The sequence below is a fragment of the Zootoca vivipara genome, chromosome 1, assembly GCF_965207765.1.
Source record: "Zootoca vivipara chromosome 1, rZooViv2.hap1.1, whole genome shotgun sequence".
NCBI lineage: Eukaryota > Metazoa > Chordata > Lepidosauria > Squamata > Lacertidae > Zootoca > Zootoca vivipara.
The window spans coordinates 91,326,545-91,339,426 of record NC_142582.1 but is presented as its reverse complement, the minus strand read 5'-3'; the positions used below and the strand labels follow the sequence as shown (position 1 = coordinate 91,339,426).

Below are 12,882 nucleotides of genomic sequence, written 5' to 3'. Positions count from 1 at the left end.
AGTTGGTCTTTAAGGTGCTACTGAAGGAATTTTTAAATTTTGCTTCGACTCAGACCAACACGGCTACCTACCTGTAACTAATTCTTTTCAGGGTTTCTCAGATCATTATAAATGTCTGGTCTTAGTATGAGTCACTCTACTTTGCAGGATAAATGGTTTGGTTTTGACAACAGTGTGACACAGTTCATTTAACTTGTGAAAAGACTCTCATGTCAGTGGGTTTTCACATATTTACATGTGTGCTGCCTTAAATGTGGATCAGTTGGCAAACATTGCATTTGGCAAATTGCCAGCGTCATTTAAAAGACACTTGTCAGTATCTGAGCAGATCAAGGCAGCTCTGTGATGCATACAATGTACATCAGATACTAAAGACTGCCTATAAAGAAAAAATGGCTACACATGGTGCCAATGTGGAGAAATGGGAAACCCAGGTTCAAATCCCAACCCAAGCACAAAGCTCACTCAGTATTCTAGTATCAGCCATTGTGTCAAGCTGGCCTTCCTCACAGGAGTGTTGCACGCATACCAAAGCTCTCTGGTGGGTGGGGAGGAAATTAAATAAGTATAAAATTGATGGGAATCCTACAAAGAGTATATTATCACTACCAAAAAAAAACAACCCAACCCTCCTGATATTCCAGCCATGGACTCTGGTTGCAAAAGATGAGGTCCTGGATTCTGTTACTACCTCCGTCACAAATGAACCATGACCCTCTTTTGTGAGCAATGTAAACCTGGAGCAGGTACACACATAAGATTGCAGCAGCTACTTCTGTGTACAGGACACAACTACTGTGATTCTCCATGAATTGCTCCTCCTATGTTGCCTGCTCACATGAGCACTTATTTGCACAGATTATCTCTGAAAAACAACACCTGTACTGCACTGTCTCTCACTTTTTGTACAAACAGTGCACCCATGCATGTTCGCCAGTCTTGACAGATCCAATTATCTGTATTAAACCATTCCTTACTAGCAGCTAGCACCAGGCGATTCTTTGTGATCAATGTGCAATTTTTGTTGGAAAATCGTGATCTGGGGCTGAGATCTCGACGTGGCAACGTTTCAGCACCACAGGAACAATTATCTCTTTATCCCCCAGTGCGTGGGGTGGGGGGTGGGGAGGGAAGGCAGCGAATAATGAGGTGACGAGGAAAATGCACCCTGCACCTGCTCAGGGAGCAACTCTGTTATTACTTCACGGTCGTCCTTTGCAAGACACGGACCACAGGTTAGGAGGCCAGAGTCTGAGATCGAATTAAACGTGGTGTTCAAAACGAGGAAGTAGTAGAGCAAACCCTTGCCCGGGTGCGTAAAGTCGGCAAACGGCACTCCTCGCAGTCACGCTGCGCTTTGCAGCAGCAACGAGAAGCCAGCAAGGCCCCCGGCGCTCGATGCACCTGGAGCAGCGACAAGGCAGCGCGCAGGAACGGAGGGAAGCTCCGGGTTGCGCTGCTCACACGTGCAGCTTGGCGACGCGGGTCAGGAGACTCGTTCGCCGGGGTCCCAAATTGAGCCGCCAAAACTGCCCAAGGCGGCCGATCCCCGCCACCCCTCCTCCCTCTTTCTCCCGGGGATCCGTCCGTGCAGACCGCCGGACGGGACAGAGGCGGCGAGAGGGGCCCTGCTGGCTCACCATGGGCACCGGCAGCCGCCACTTGGAGAGCGGGCCGGCCGCAGCGGGGCCCGGCGGCCACACGAGCAGCAACTGGAGAAGCAGCAGCGTCGACCCTGAGCGGCGGCGCCGCCACAGAGGCTGCAGCATCCCGCAGAGCGACGCCACTGCCGCCGCCATCCCCTCCGCAGCCAAGTGTCAGTAGCAGAACCCGCTCCGGCACTCTCGCCCCGCCCCTTCCGCCCCCAGGCCCGCCAGGCTCGGCGCCCAGGGACGCGGGGAGGGTGATGAGGCCGCGCCGGATTGGCTCGGGCGGCGCACCGCGGTGGGCGGGGCGCGGCGCCTCCGCACGTCACGGCCCTCTCGTCGTCACCGGGGGACAGGGACGTCAGAGGCGTGACGTCATGGCCGCGGTCATGCTTCGGACATGGACGTGAGTTGAGAGGTGAGGTGAGGTAGAAGCTGAGAAGGCAGAGAGTCCGAGCAATGTTTGATTTCTGTTTGAATAGGCTGCGGACTATGTGGGAAGCATGGTCTTCTTGGGATGTTAATGCGGCAAACTCCTCCATCGTTGGCTCAGGCTGCTATATATACAGTACATGTAAATAAACCATCTATCAGAAAGACATCACAGTCTCTGCCGCCTATACCTTCCTCCAAAGGAAGCACGGACCCTGGGGATCTCACACTGCTCGGAGATTGGGGTGCTGTGCAGCAATAGGATTATTAACCTGAGTTATTAATTCCACTCGCACCTGACACCTTGCAAAGTTTCATTTGAGTCAGAGTTCATTATAAACTCTTTACGGGTACAGGTGACACATTAATGGGGAGTGTGTCTGCTTAGATGAGTCACTTTCTCTCACCTGCCTTTGTACACCATGTTCATGTCTTGCCTTTCCTGAAGAAGCAGGTGAAATGACACAATATAGGGCATATGATCATTAGCCATATTAAATTCTGAAATAATATGTCTAAACAAGCCCACTAAATCACAACAGTGTGATCCTATCCATTTTTATTGGAAGTGTATTCAGTCCAATAAGCATGCAAAGAATCTCATCCAATAACCCCACCTGTACTCTCTAAGAATCTTGCTTCAAATGCAGCAAGAAGTTGTGTATCTACTGACAAAGACATTAATATGCAACACGAAGAGCTGAGTGTATTGATTAGAAGAAGACAGTGACGCAATTTTAGCTATCTAGACACTGCAAATGTCTTGCATCCTCGTTCCATACCACCTCGCGAAGATATCCGGTGGGCCGGACTACGAGAAACAAAAACTCCATTTCCCAGCATGCTATGCGAGAGTGAAACCAAAACTCTCCATTGGTTGGGGGCTTTTCTCCGCTTCTAGCCGGCAGCGACGGTAGTGACTATTCAAAAATAGCTCCGGGAGTGGGATATCATGGCATCAAGTAGCCAGGAAGAAGTAAGGTAAAATACCATATGATTCTGCAGTAGTTGTTTAGTAAACCTAGGTTGAAATCATAGTGCATGCTTCTAAAAATAAAAATATAAGTATTTATTTAACCCACCTTTAAGTTACCTTGTTTTCTGACATAGATACAGCTGGTAATATGTCAGTGGTAACATGCAGCAATAGACATGAAGTATTATAATCAGCGCTTTTTTTCTAGGGGGATGCATACCCTTAAACATTTTTTGAATCTAAGTTTGGCCTCATTGAGGGGCAGTTTTTAAATATGGGTAGGAAAATGAGAGTACCCCAAAACATTTTTGTAGGGGGGGAAAGCACTGGTTATAATTATAAGCAAGTAAATGAAAAATTAAGAATAAGTGAAAGAAACAGCTAGAAGCTCATATTTAATATCTGTCTGATAACAAGTCATTCCAGTGTCACAGAAAAGAAAAGCAACAGTTTCTCATGCCAAAATATTGCTAGCAGGCTTCATTTATATAACATAGTAACTAGAAAACAATGACTGGAGGTTACTTTTGCACAGCACACCCTTTATACTGGACAATCTGAGGTTGCTTCTAGATGACCTGTTTATAACTTATCCTGATTTGTCTACACCAAATTTGAAGGAAGATTACACATCATCAGCTGTTCAGTATGCATCCGTTCTGATATTTTGTGTATATCAAAACCAAGCCCTAAATGGCCTCGGTCCAGTATACCTGAAGGAGTATCTCCACCTCCATAATTCTGCCCGGACACTGAGGTCCAGCACCGAGGGCCTTCTGGCGGTTCCCTCATTGCGAGAAGCCAAGTTGCAGGGAACTAGGCAGAGGGCCTTCTCGGTGGTGGCGCCTGCCCTGTGAAACGCCCTCCCAACAGATGTCAAAGAGGAAAACAACTACCAGACTTTTAGAAGACATCTGAAGGCAGCCTTGTTTAGAGAAGCTTTTAATGTTTAACAAATTACTGTGTTTTATTTTTCTGTTGGAAGCCGCCCAGAGTGGCTGGGGAAACCCAGCCAGATGGGCGGGGTATGAATAATATATTATTATTATTATTATTATTATTATTATTATTATTATTATTATTATTATTATATATTGCTACTCCAGACTTTCCAGTGCCTTTCCCCAGCACTTTCCTAAGCACAAAAAGCCTTTTTGTTGTTCTTGTTGTTGCACTGCAGTGCCAACTTTAATTGCACAGCTTGAAGTTGCTGGTATGGAATTGAATTCTACCCAGAAAACAGCAACCATCTGGAAGCACCCTGAGTTTATGCTAACATGGTCACCATGAGAGGGGTGCATATTCATTTTCTCAGTATCACCTTAAATTATATTGCATTAATTTTTTTTCTAGTGTTGAAGATGAGGCTGTGAGCAAAAGCAATTTTAAGACATGCAAGCAGATTGCCTTCTACAGGTAAGGAATGTGGGTGTTTATCACTCACTCTTAAAGGCACATGACTACTGTACTAACACTACATTGCAAACCATAGCACTATGAAAACGGAGGGCTAGATTCTGTTATCCTGGTGCTCTAGGACAGTGTTTCCCAACCTTGTGCCTCCAGATGTTTTGGGACTACAAATCCCATCATCCCTAGCTAGCAAGACCAGTAGTCAGGAATGATGGGAATTGTAGTCCGAAAACAGCTGGAGGCACAAGGTTGGAAAACACTGCTCTAGGAAAAGCCAGGGAAGGGCTCCAGCTAGGCTAACGGCACCTTCCCTCCCATCCTCCCTACCCCCATACTCCCGTGCACTACCCCTAAATCTGCTCTGGAGGGTTGGGAAAACCTCTAGTACAGTGGTGAAAAAGTGGGATTGCTGGTATTTCAGCTTCTGAGAAGCAGAAAATCCCAAAAGTGCATAACATTATAGTCTTTCCAGAGTTCCAGGACATTAAAACAGTACTGTTTGTTGGCATCAAAACTTCTTAAAAGAATTCCAGCATATCATAATGGAGAAAATACTGCATGCAATGGTCACACCACTAAATATTTTTTAAAATCACGAATAGAGTTGGATTTGTAAATAGTGAGAAGATGTGCTTTGCTGTGGAAAGGTGTACCAGAGAATTGAATAGCATTTTAAATTTTCAGGTTAGAATGATATATGTTAACATATATATGGAATACCCCATAAGTAGATGGTTGATTTCCACTGTTACTAGTTCATGAAGCTCTGAAAACATGTAAATCTGGGCAGCAATACTGTTTAAGCCATTTTGGAATCAATGTGATTTAAGTAACCTAATAGTGAGCAGAATTGCACCCTGGATCATTAAATAAGTAACTTGATTGTGTTCTCTTGTTTATCTGTCAGGCGTCAGAAACGTTTATGTCCTGGGAAGTCCGTATACCGAGCATTGCTGGATACAGTGGAATTATCCCACAGCCGTGTCAAATTCCAAATCGTCAGTGAAGAATGCAAGGTTGGCATATACTCTGAATGTCACTGATCAAGAAAAGAAATGAACACTTTACAATACAGATTATCGCTTATGTAATATTATGGTCCATGGGGTCACGAAGAGCGGGAGACGACTAAATGACTAAACAACAACAACAATATTATACTGATAATATGTACCCTGATAATATTCATTTTCTTAGATAATGTTTACTCAGATTTTTACTGATGATATCTCAGGTAATCTTTACTCAGTTTTGAGATTCTTGCATGACCAGGGAACTACAGATCTCTTGTGCAAGTGAGAAGTTAAAGCTTTTCTTCCACAGCTAATTAATTTTACTCTGAGATCCTCTGAAGTAATGGGTTCGTTTATTTGTTAAACCAATTTGTGTCCTAGCTCTCTAAAGTTTGTTACTGAAATTGATAAAAATTGATGAAAATGATAGTGAAAATGTTAAAACGTTGATTTCAAAAAAAAACCCTACAAGCCACAAATAATTGAAATAAAAGACACAGGGTGTTAGTACCCAGTTGGTACCAACACCCTGTGTCTTTTATTTCAATTCAACTAAATAGTTGTGCCAGCGGGGGCCTCCACAAGTCCCATTATCTCAATGGGGCCTCTCCCCTCCTCTTCTCCCCATGCACCACCCAGATCAGCTGGGGGGGGGGGCAGAAGAAGCCCCAGAATAGCACATGAGAGGAGGAGAGGGGAGATGGTTCCATCAGGCAAAAAAAACACTTGCGCTGACATAGCAATCTCTATATCACTACTTTGAATTCCACCACCTACTGCTTACCGAAAAGGAAGTGAGGCCATTTTTGATGATTCCCTTCACTTCTGCAGTCTCCCGTGGCACCTACCGCCCTGACTTGGAGAGTCCCGCAACTCGCTGCAGCGAGGACAGTAAATGTAAAAAAAATTGTTTTCCCTCCTATTCCAATAGCAGATGCTTCCACTGTCTCGGAACGTCACCAACTGGATTCCACCCATAGCAATTTTGATGCATCCCCTGTATTAACATTTCCTTTTCAGCACACCACCCACAGTGGTGGTGCTGTAAAAAATGTCAGTTGAGGTAAGGCATCAAGATTGTGTTTTTCAATTGAATCAAGTCCAAGTACTCTTAACATTATTATAATTATTATTTTAAAGAACAGGGCCTGGTACAGATGCAACATCCCTAAATATGGTTAGAGGATTGGGATCACCCTGTGGGTCTAGCTGCTCCTTCTCCCTCTCTCTCTCTCTGGCACATTAATGCTCCTCTCCCCATCCTTTTTGGAACTAACTATATTACAGTACTACCTCTGCAACAGTGTAAATGCTAACTGTGGATAGCTTTGAAGCAGTCTAACCATGCTTAGACTTTAGTTTGCAAACTCCGGCTTAATTTACTGGTAACTATGATTAAGTCAGAAGGTCAGTGATTCAAATCCCTGCGACAGGGTGAGCTCCCGTTGCTCGGTCCCAGCTCCTGCCAACCTAGCAGTTCGAAAGCACGTCAAAGTGCAGGTAGATAAATAGGTACCGCTACAGCGGGAAGGTAAACGGTGTTTCCGTGCACTGCTCTGGTTCGCCAGAAGCGGCTTTGTCATGCTGGCCACATGACCTGGAAGCTGTATGCCGGCACCCTCGGCCAATAACACGAAATGAGTGCCGCAACCCCAGAGTCGGTCACGACTGGACCTAATGGTCAGGGGTCCCTTTACCTTTATGATTAAGTAACATCAGTGATACACATGATCTCCCAGCTTCTTGACAAGTATACAGTTAATCAGTTATCTCAGATCAGTCATATATTTCTTACTCAAAAGCAATAATGCTAAAGTGTGAGAATTATTAAAAACTATTTTCTACCCTGCTTTGCCACCAAGTACTCAAAGCAACTCACAAATCAGATATTACAGCAAATATAGAATCAATTAAAAACAATATAAACATTAAAATATTCTCCAAAAGTCTGTCGTTGGTTTGGACTTCCATGTTTATATGCTTTATCTTTGCTGCTGTGCAAACAGATGCATGCAAGAGGGGATTAACTGCCTTTATTTCTAGTGACATTAACTGCATTTATTTCTTGTGACCCAAAACATCCCAGGAGAAACTCTTTCCACCATGGTTTTCCCCTCTATTATGGTAACTGTAGATATATGAATCAATGTGATTCATCAGCCACATGAATATTCTAATTGTTACTCTTTTTCTGCTTATCCCCAGGAACCTCTTTTAGTAGAAATTTCTGAAATAGAGGGCAATATTTTCAGGCTTAAAATTAATGAGAAAGTGCCATTCAAACCAAGATATGAAGTCCCCGATGTTCTCATTAAAGAACCTGTCTGCCTCAGGTAAGCTATGAAGCAGAATTTGCTAAATAAGATGGAATCTGAGGACTCATGTATGTGATTCAGGCTGTGATCCATGGGGTTTATTTCTGAGTAGACGTGTACTATGATATTTTCAGTGACATCATAACTTGAGTTAACTTGGAATCCAAGGGTGGGTTGTTGCTCTACTCACCCTTGCATATAATGTGTAGATCTGTTTGGCCAGAGATGCATTTAAGTGTGAAAAAGTTGTATATGCCCTGGGAATGAAATTAGAAGTTGATGTTTTTTGTTCAACTAGAATTATCAGTTTCTTAATGTGCAGCTGTTTGCAATTTGGGAACAAGCTTTCAAAGGTTTTATCTGTGACTGCCATTTTCTCATCTTCCAGTCTAACAGTATTGAATAAAGATGTAGACAAACTTGTGTTGGCTTGTGCCAATGAAGACCAGCAACTTCACGTCACTGCAAATCCTTTTCAGATACAGTTTGTTTGCAAGGGGGAGATTGTATGGAGTACAAACTCAAATGGCCTGCTGTATTTTGAGCACCTCCAGCCAGCCCCGCAAAGCAGGTATGATATGTCACTATGTATCTCCACAATCCAACTGGAGTTAAATTATCTTGGGATGCAGTCCTAAAACTCTTACTAGTACATATTTGTAGGCAAGTCTATATATAAATATAAAAAATGATCACTCTTTTTTTTGGGGGGGGGGTGTTACTTAGGAAATCTACATTGCAAGAAGAGAAAGAAGGATCAGCTAATTCCTCTAAGGTAAACAGTTTTTATTTGTAGAGTTTTGCCTTATGGATTCTCCAAGAGACAAATCAGTCCTTCTAACTGAGAATAGTTACTGGTAATTTAGCTTTGCTAATGAATTCAATAGGCTTTCTTCCAGGGTGGTGGAATTAGGACTGTGGCCTTAGTTGGCCCTTGACCAGAGTCAGTAAAACTGCAACCCTAAACATACTCTTGTGGGAGTAAGCCCCACTGAAATCCATGGATCTTGGAGTTGACATGAATAGAATTGCCCTGTAGTTTAGATTTTGATTATTTTTATCCAAGCAGGAAAACCAAGATGACTTGGGTCTCTGGGAAGAAAAATTTGGCAAATTTGTAGACATCAAAGCTAATGGTAAGTATAGTGTCTTTCAATTCTGCTTGTAATATCTGTAATATATGTGTTCGTGTGTCATATGTGGACTGGATCACTTGCAAAAATAAACTGGCACTGTTTGTTTTGTAGTCATTTTCCCATAGCTGACATCTCTGCTTGTTATACGCTGTGGTTCAGATTGTGTACATTTAACTGCAGGGGCTGGAAATGGTGAACACATATGTGCTAAACGTATCGGTCTTGTATACCTCTATGATTTTTTAGTAAATCCAGTTAAAGTACAAAGAACCTCAGCAGAGGGCAGTTCCTGACGTTTTTACATGGCATGTGTTTCCAGAGCGATTTTCTGACTCCATCCTCTTTCTTATACCATTTGTCAGAGATTATTGAGCTGTGGTTCCCGAATTGCAGGGGTTTGGGCTATATGACCCTTTGCATCCCTTCCAACTCTACAGTTCTGCGATTCTTCTTACAGGTCCCAGCAGTATAGGCTTAGATTTCTCTTTACATGGATTTGAACATGTCTATGGAATACCTCAGCATGCAGAGACACTTCTCCTTAAAAACACCAGGTACTGTAACTGGGTATGCATCAAATGCTGACAAAAGGGTCGCTTTGCCCAAGTCTCTGGAATTCCCTCCCAAACTGAGATTAGACAGGCACCCTCCTTGTTGAACTTCAGGCGCACGATTAAGCCTTTCTTCTTCCATTTTCCATGGATTGGTTTTATGCATGCTGCTTAGAAATGGAAGTAATTAAGTGGCATTTTAATGTATTGAATAAAGAAATAAATGACTCTTACTCTCTCCTTTTCTCAGTTTTCTCCCCCCTCTTTCCCTTAGAGTTCTGCTGCCTCTGATTCTCTTGCCACTGCTCTGTTCTTTTTCTTTAGACATCCAGGGTGCTTCCAGCTGGGGGCTTGATCCTGTGAATGGCTCATTCAGACATCGCAAGTGGGTCATTGGCAGCAAGTGGGGGTGGGGCATGCAAGATGGCATTTTGATGTTGCAGAGATGCCAGGTAAAATTGGCCTGCATGAGGAGCGCCCGCCTCACAATAAACACCCATCTGGAAGCAGCCTCTGCCTCTAGACCTTCCAACTCACAGCGTGAAGCACTTTTTTTCTCCTTAAGCCCTATATGAGGCTTTCCTCAAGATGGCGTTTGAGGACACCTTTTCCCCCTCTGCCACCTCCACCAATCAAATCTCTGCTACAGTGCCCATTGCTTTATCGTATGCCATGGGTAGGCAAACTAAGGCCCGGGGGCTGGATCCGGCCCAATCGCCTTCTAATTCCGGCCCGCGGACGGCTCGGGAATCAGTATGTTTTTACATGAGTAGAATGTGTCCTTTTATTTAAAATGCATCTCTGGGTTATTTGTGGGGCCTGCCCGGTGTTTTTACATGAGTAGAATGTGTCCTTTTATTTAAAATGCATCCCTGGGTTATTTCTGGGGCATAGAAATTCATTCATCCCCCCCCCCCCAAAAAATATAGCCGGGCCCCTCACAAGTTCTGAGGGACGGTGGACCAGCCCACGGCTGAAAAAGTTTGCTGACCCCTGCTTATGCCATGCTGCTTCTGCACCTTAATATCCTTGCCCCCAGGCCCTCATCTCAGGCAGCTTCCTAGTCCTCAGCATCGGTTCCATTTTTCTTCACACAGCTTCCCCTTTCCCAGGTTGTTCTCAGACCTCCTGGAGTTTTTGTTTGGTTTTGGTTCTTCTTTTTTTCAAAAAAAAGAGAGAGAGAAGAGGATGTGGCTAATGGGTGGTCTATAAATGTAAAAAATGTTACTTTTTACTCACAAAAGCTGCATCCGCTACAGAAGCAGCTTTGTGTACAGTCGTACCTTGGATCTCAAACACCTTGGCTCCCAAACTCTCGAACGATCGAAACCCAGAAGTGAGTGTTCCAGTTTTTGAAGGATTTTGGGAAGCTGAACATCTGGCACGGCTTCCGCTTGGCTGCAGGACGCTCCTGCAGCCAATCAGATGCCACGCCCTGGTTTTCAAATGTGTTCAGGGAGTCGAACAGACTCCCAGAACACATTCTGTTCGAGAGCCAAGGTATGACTCTACTGTATTAGCAATTTGTTACTGACCTTTTCAAATAACAACAACAACAATTTTATTATTTATATGCTGCCCATCTGACTGGGTTGCCTCTGACTGGGTTGCCCCAGTGGTGTTGTTAGAACTTGCCTAAACTTCTGTGTTACTGCATCAGCTCAGGCTGTGGCAGTGGAAGAGTACTAATGCTCAGGTAAATGATGGAAAGGGACCTCAATGGAGTAGCCCTCCTCCCCTGTAAAGCCTCATCAGTAGATCCTTGCACATGGCATCATATCTCAGCAAGGATGCCTGAGAATGCAGAGTGAAAGCGGGACAAGTTGAACTTGACCTTTGTTTTGTTTGATGAACTCTTTTCTTTCCCGATAGCTCCACCCTAAGCAAATACATCTTTTGCCAAATACCTCATCTAGGAAAAGAAAAGAAAAAAAAACCCAGTTCTGGGGACAGTTTTATTTGGTGCCTCATCCCACACCTATTTTCACACCTTGCTCTATTGTTTCTTTTAGGGTTGCTGCGGTGTTTTTTGCTCTGCTAGGTTTATAGTATGCAAACAAGCTAATAAAAGGTACAGAGGTGTCTAGGGATACCTAGACCAGGAGAGATCAGTGGGTTGCAGTCCTAAGCATATTTATGAATCGGATTAAGCTGAACTCACCTCTGAGCAAACATGCTTTGAAAGGGGCTGACAGCCTTAAACTGGAGCAGCAGTGATCTCCTTGGGAGTCAGAATTACATTCAGCCAACTATTAAACAAAAAACGACAGAGATGACAGTCTGTATTTATTCAAATCCCAGTTCTAATTGTCTTTGTAGAGCATGCAGAGTTTAAACACTACAGTAGTCACCTCTGAAGTAACAGTGAGCTGAAGCCTATGGTACAATCCTGTATATTTCTTTATTATTAATATTGAAGGCTGGACGATTCACAAGAAAAGTCCCTTGGGATTTAGTGCCAAAAGTGGGTGGAGTTTTCAGCATGGCTTTGCTGTCTGTCTGCTATCCTATCTCTCTCTTTTCTGGCACCCCCCCCCAAAAAAAAAACCCTCTCTTTTTGCCTTCCCATCTTCATAGGATTTGATGATTTAGTGGCACCTCAGCTGTCTTGTTCTCCTCTGGGGCTGCAGTAATTTGCTTTACTCTCCCTTATTTGCTGGTTCAGAATCAGGGTTTGGGGAAAGTGCTCTTGTTCCCTTTTCAGGGTCCCTTACTGGGTCCTCTTGGGAAGCAAATGTGGACATTCAGGGGCGTCCTCTGGGAATATTGTTCCCCAGCAGCATAGCTTGTGCTCACGGGGAAGAGCAGCATCACCTTCTCCATCCCAGCGCCTTGGAGGAGCCCCGTCCCTCATCAAGTACAGTGTAATGCACTCCAGTTATAGCATAATAAACCATTTCTATGGGCAGCTGCTTCCGCTGGTGCCGTTAGCAAGTATTAATTCAATAGCCATCAGTCTCTTGCATTGGATGAAAACAGAAGTAGCGTCTACCTCCAGCATCAACAAAGCGCTCTGTGCAAACATATTGTCTGTCTGTTCCAGCGATGGCGATGTCTACCGGCTTTATAACCTGGATGTCTTCGGCTACGAAGTTCACAGCAAAATGGGCATTTATGGTTCAGTGCCCTTGCTCTTGGCTCACAAACCCGGCAGAACCGCTGGGATCTTCTGGCTGAACTCCTCAGAAACTCTGGTGGAGATTGCTACAAAAGCCGCAATGGAGGTGAGACCAGTGCTGGAATCTTGCTCCTGCATGGAAGCACTTCTGCAGTGCATGGGGGTCAGTGTGACATTCTAGATAACTCTGGGAGCAATGCAGAATGGATGCTGAGTGGGCATCCTCACACCTCTGCTGGGGCACGAAAGGTTGAGTGACGACAGGCACCTAGAAACTCACCA

The 12,882-nt window shown here is 44.3% G+C and overlaps 2 protein-coding genes across 6 annotated transcripts in view; one reads left to right on the top strand and one right to left on the bottom strand.

Moving 5' to 3' along the window:
* Positions 1–1,851, bottom strand: part of TMEM87A (transmembrane protein 87A) — a 29,235-nt gene extending 27,384 nt beyond the window's left edge. For both annotated transcript variants that reach the window (XM_088670307.1, XM_088670314.1), the window contains exon 1: positions 1,641–1,851. In XM_088670307.1, the coding sequence (XP_088526433.1) occupies positions 1,641–1,799 (159 nt within the window). In that variant the 5' untranslated portion in view covers positions 1,800–1,851. The remainder of the gene's footprint in view (positions 1–1,640) is intronic.
* Positions 1,852–2,932: 1,081 nt separating this feature from the next.
* GANC (glucosidase alpha, neutral C) overlaps positions 2,933–12,882 on the top strand; it is a 29,651-nt gene continuing 19,701 nt past the window's right edge. Inside the window, exons 1-9 of one of the 4 annotated variants that reach the window (XM_035112211.3) lie at positions 2,933–3,059; positions 4,408–4,470; positions 5,375–5,483; positions 7,686–7,813; positions 8,184–8,366; positions 8,522–8,570; positions 8,865–8,931; positions 9,389–9,485; positions 12,526–12,706. In XM_035112211.3, the coding sequence (XP_034968102.3) occupies positions 3,031–3,059; positions 4,408–4,470; positions 5,375–5,483; positions 7,686–7,813; positions 8,184–8,366; positions 8,522–8,570; positions 8,865–8,931; positions 9,389–9,485; positions 12,526–12,706 (906 nt within the window). In that variant the 5' untranslated portion in view covers positions 2,933–3,030. Of the gene's footprint in view, positions 3,060–4,407; positions 4,471–5,374; positions 5,484–7,685; positions 7,814–8,183; positions 8,367–8,521; positions 8,571–8,861; positions 8,932–9,388; positions 9,486–12,525; positions 12,764–12,882 lie in introns of all 4 variants that reach the window. The other 3 variants (XM_088670269.1, XM_035112203.3, XM_088670264.1) reach the window with 3 other exon arrangements.